General features: G+C 47.9%; 1 protein-coding gene across 2 annotated transcripts in view; it reads right to left on the reverse strand.

Annotated features, from left to right (window-relative positions):
• The window catches only part of LOC108627183 (dynein heavy chain 7, axonemal-like), a 10,564-nt gene extending 9,738 nt beyond the window's left edge, over positions 1 to 826 (reverse strand). Inside the window, exon 1 of one of the 2 annotated variants that reach the window (XM_026815387.1) lies at positions 331 to 826. In XM_026815387.1, coding sequence (XP_026671188.1) covers positions 331 to 633 — 303 coding nt within the window. In that variant the 5' untranslated portion in view covers positions 634 to 826. The remainder of the gene's footprint in view (positions 1 to 330) is intronic. The other variant, XM_026815388.1, reaches the window with a different exon arrangement.
• Positions 827 to 1,312: the final 486 nt, after the last annotated feature.

Consider the following 1,312-nt stretch of genomic DNA (forward strand, 5'->3'; position numbering starts at 1 on the left):
TTTTTCGCCGGCGTCAATAATTAATTGGATATTTCCTTCTATACTTTTTAGCACGTAGCTATTTATTATTAGCATTGTTCTTCCGACATTTGATTTTTTTTAATTATAGAAAATGCCTTTTTCTAAAGTACTTAAACTTTTGGGATTGACTGTGTAGCCAATACATTCTTAACATTCGTACCCGTTTCAGAGCCAAATGGTTTTTATTCGTTTTCAGCCGCGCTGGTAAATATCGATCCGATCCGATCCGATTTTTCTCTCAGTTATTACGGTACTAGAAAGTCCGCGCAGGAATCTAACGTTCCATTAACGGCGATTTAATTCGCATACCTGTACTTGTCGAAGCTGCTCCCGCTTTGTCTTTAGAGTGTTCATTGCCGTATCGTAAATTTGCTGCGCTTCCGCCAGAGCTTTTTTCTTCGGCGCGACCACTTTCGCTACTTTGTCGTACTCGGACATGGCGTATACCCATCGGCACAATCCCTCGCAGGCCGTCGACACTTTCCTTATTTTCTCAGGATCGAAGTCCGGGTTGGTGAGGTACTTCTTCCGTATCGTGTCTATCACCGGCTCCGGTATGTTGTCCTTGTCGAAATGCAGCAACGAGTCGAGGAACTTTGCGTCGCTGATCATTCGCAGTGCGGCTCGCCAGTAATCCTCCGCTTGTGTACCGTCCGGTTGTTGGACTTTCTCCGGTTTTATTTGCTACATCGACGTATTTTTATTAATAGAAATTATAGCGAATGAACATGCGGCAGTTATTTCATATATTTTGATTTGTGAACGATTTATACTCGTGTTCCCGAGAGTCTAGGACCGGGCACAGTTCAATTTTTGATCGTTCTGCGCATCTCAATGCTTTACCGTGTAGAGGGAGTTAGCCAGGGCTCGGATATTTTATCCCGCACGGTTCGCTTCCCCTGTTTTTCGCCCGTATTTCGATCCCCACTACTATTCCCCTCATGCGTGCTCATGCGCGTTCGCGAAGCTCTCCGCAGCGCTACCGTGAAAATCATTGCATACCCCCACCAACTATTGGTCCCCACCATGGTCGCGTCGTCCCCACTTTCCGGCCGCGGGATAAAATATCCGAGCCCTGGTCTTGTCCAGCGTTACCAGATTTTTACCCAAGGCCGCAAAGTGGGGACGACGCGACCATGGTGGGGACCATAACGCTGCGGAGAGCTTCGCGAACGCGCATGAGCACGCATGAGGGGAATAGTAGTGGGGATCGAAATACGGGCGAAAAACAGGGGAAGCGGGAAGCGAGCCTCGAGGGAAAAAATTCCTCCACGCTGCCCCATTCTGTTCT

This window comes from Ceratina calcarata, unplaced genomic scaffold, assembly GCF_001652005.2.
Source record: "Ceratina calcarata isolate Rehan_Ccalc_2016 unplaced genomic scaffold, ASM165200v1 scaffold447.2, whole genome shotgun sequence".
NCBI classification, from domain to species: Eukaryota; Metazoa; Arthropoda; class Insecta; order Hymenoptera; family Apidae; genus Ceratina; species Ceratina calcarata.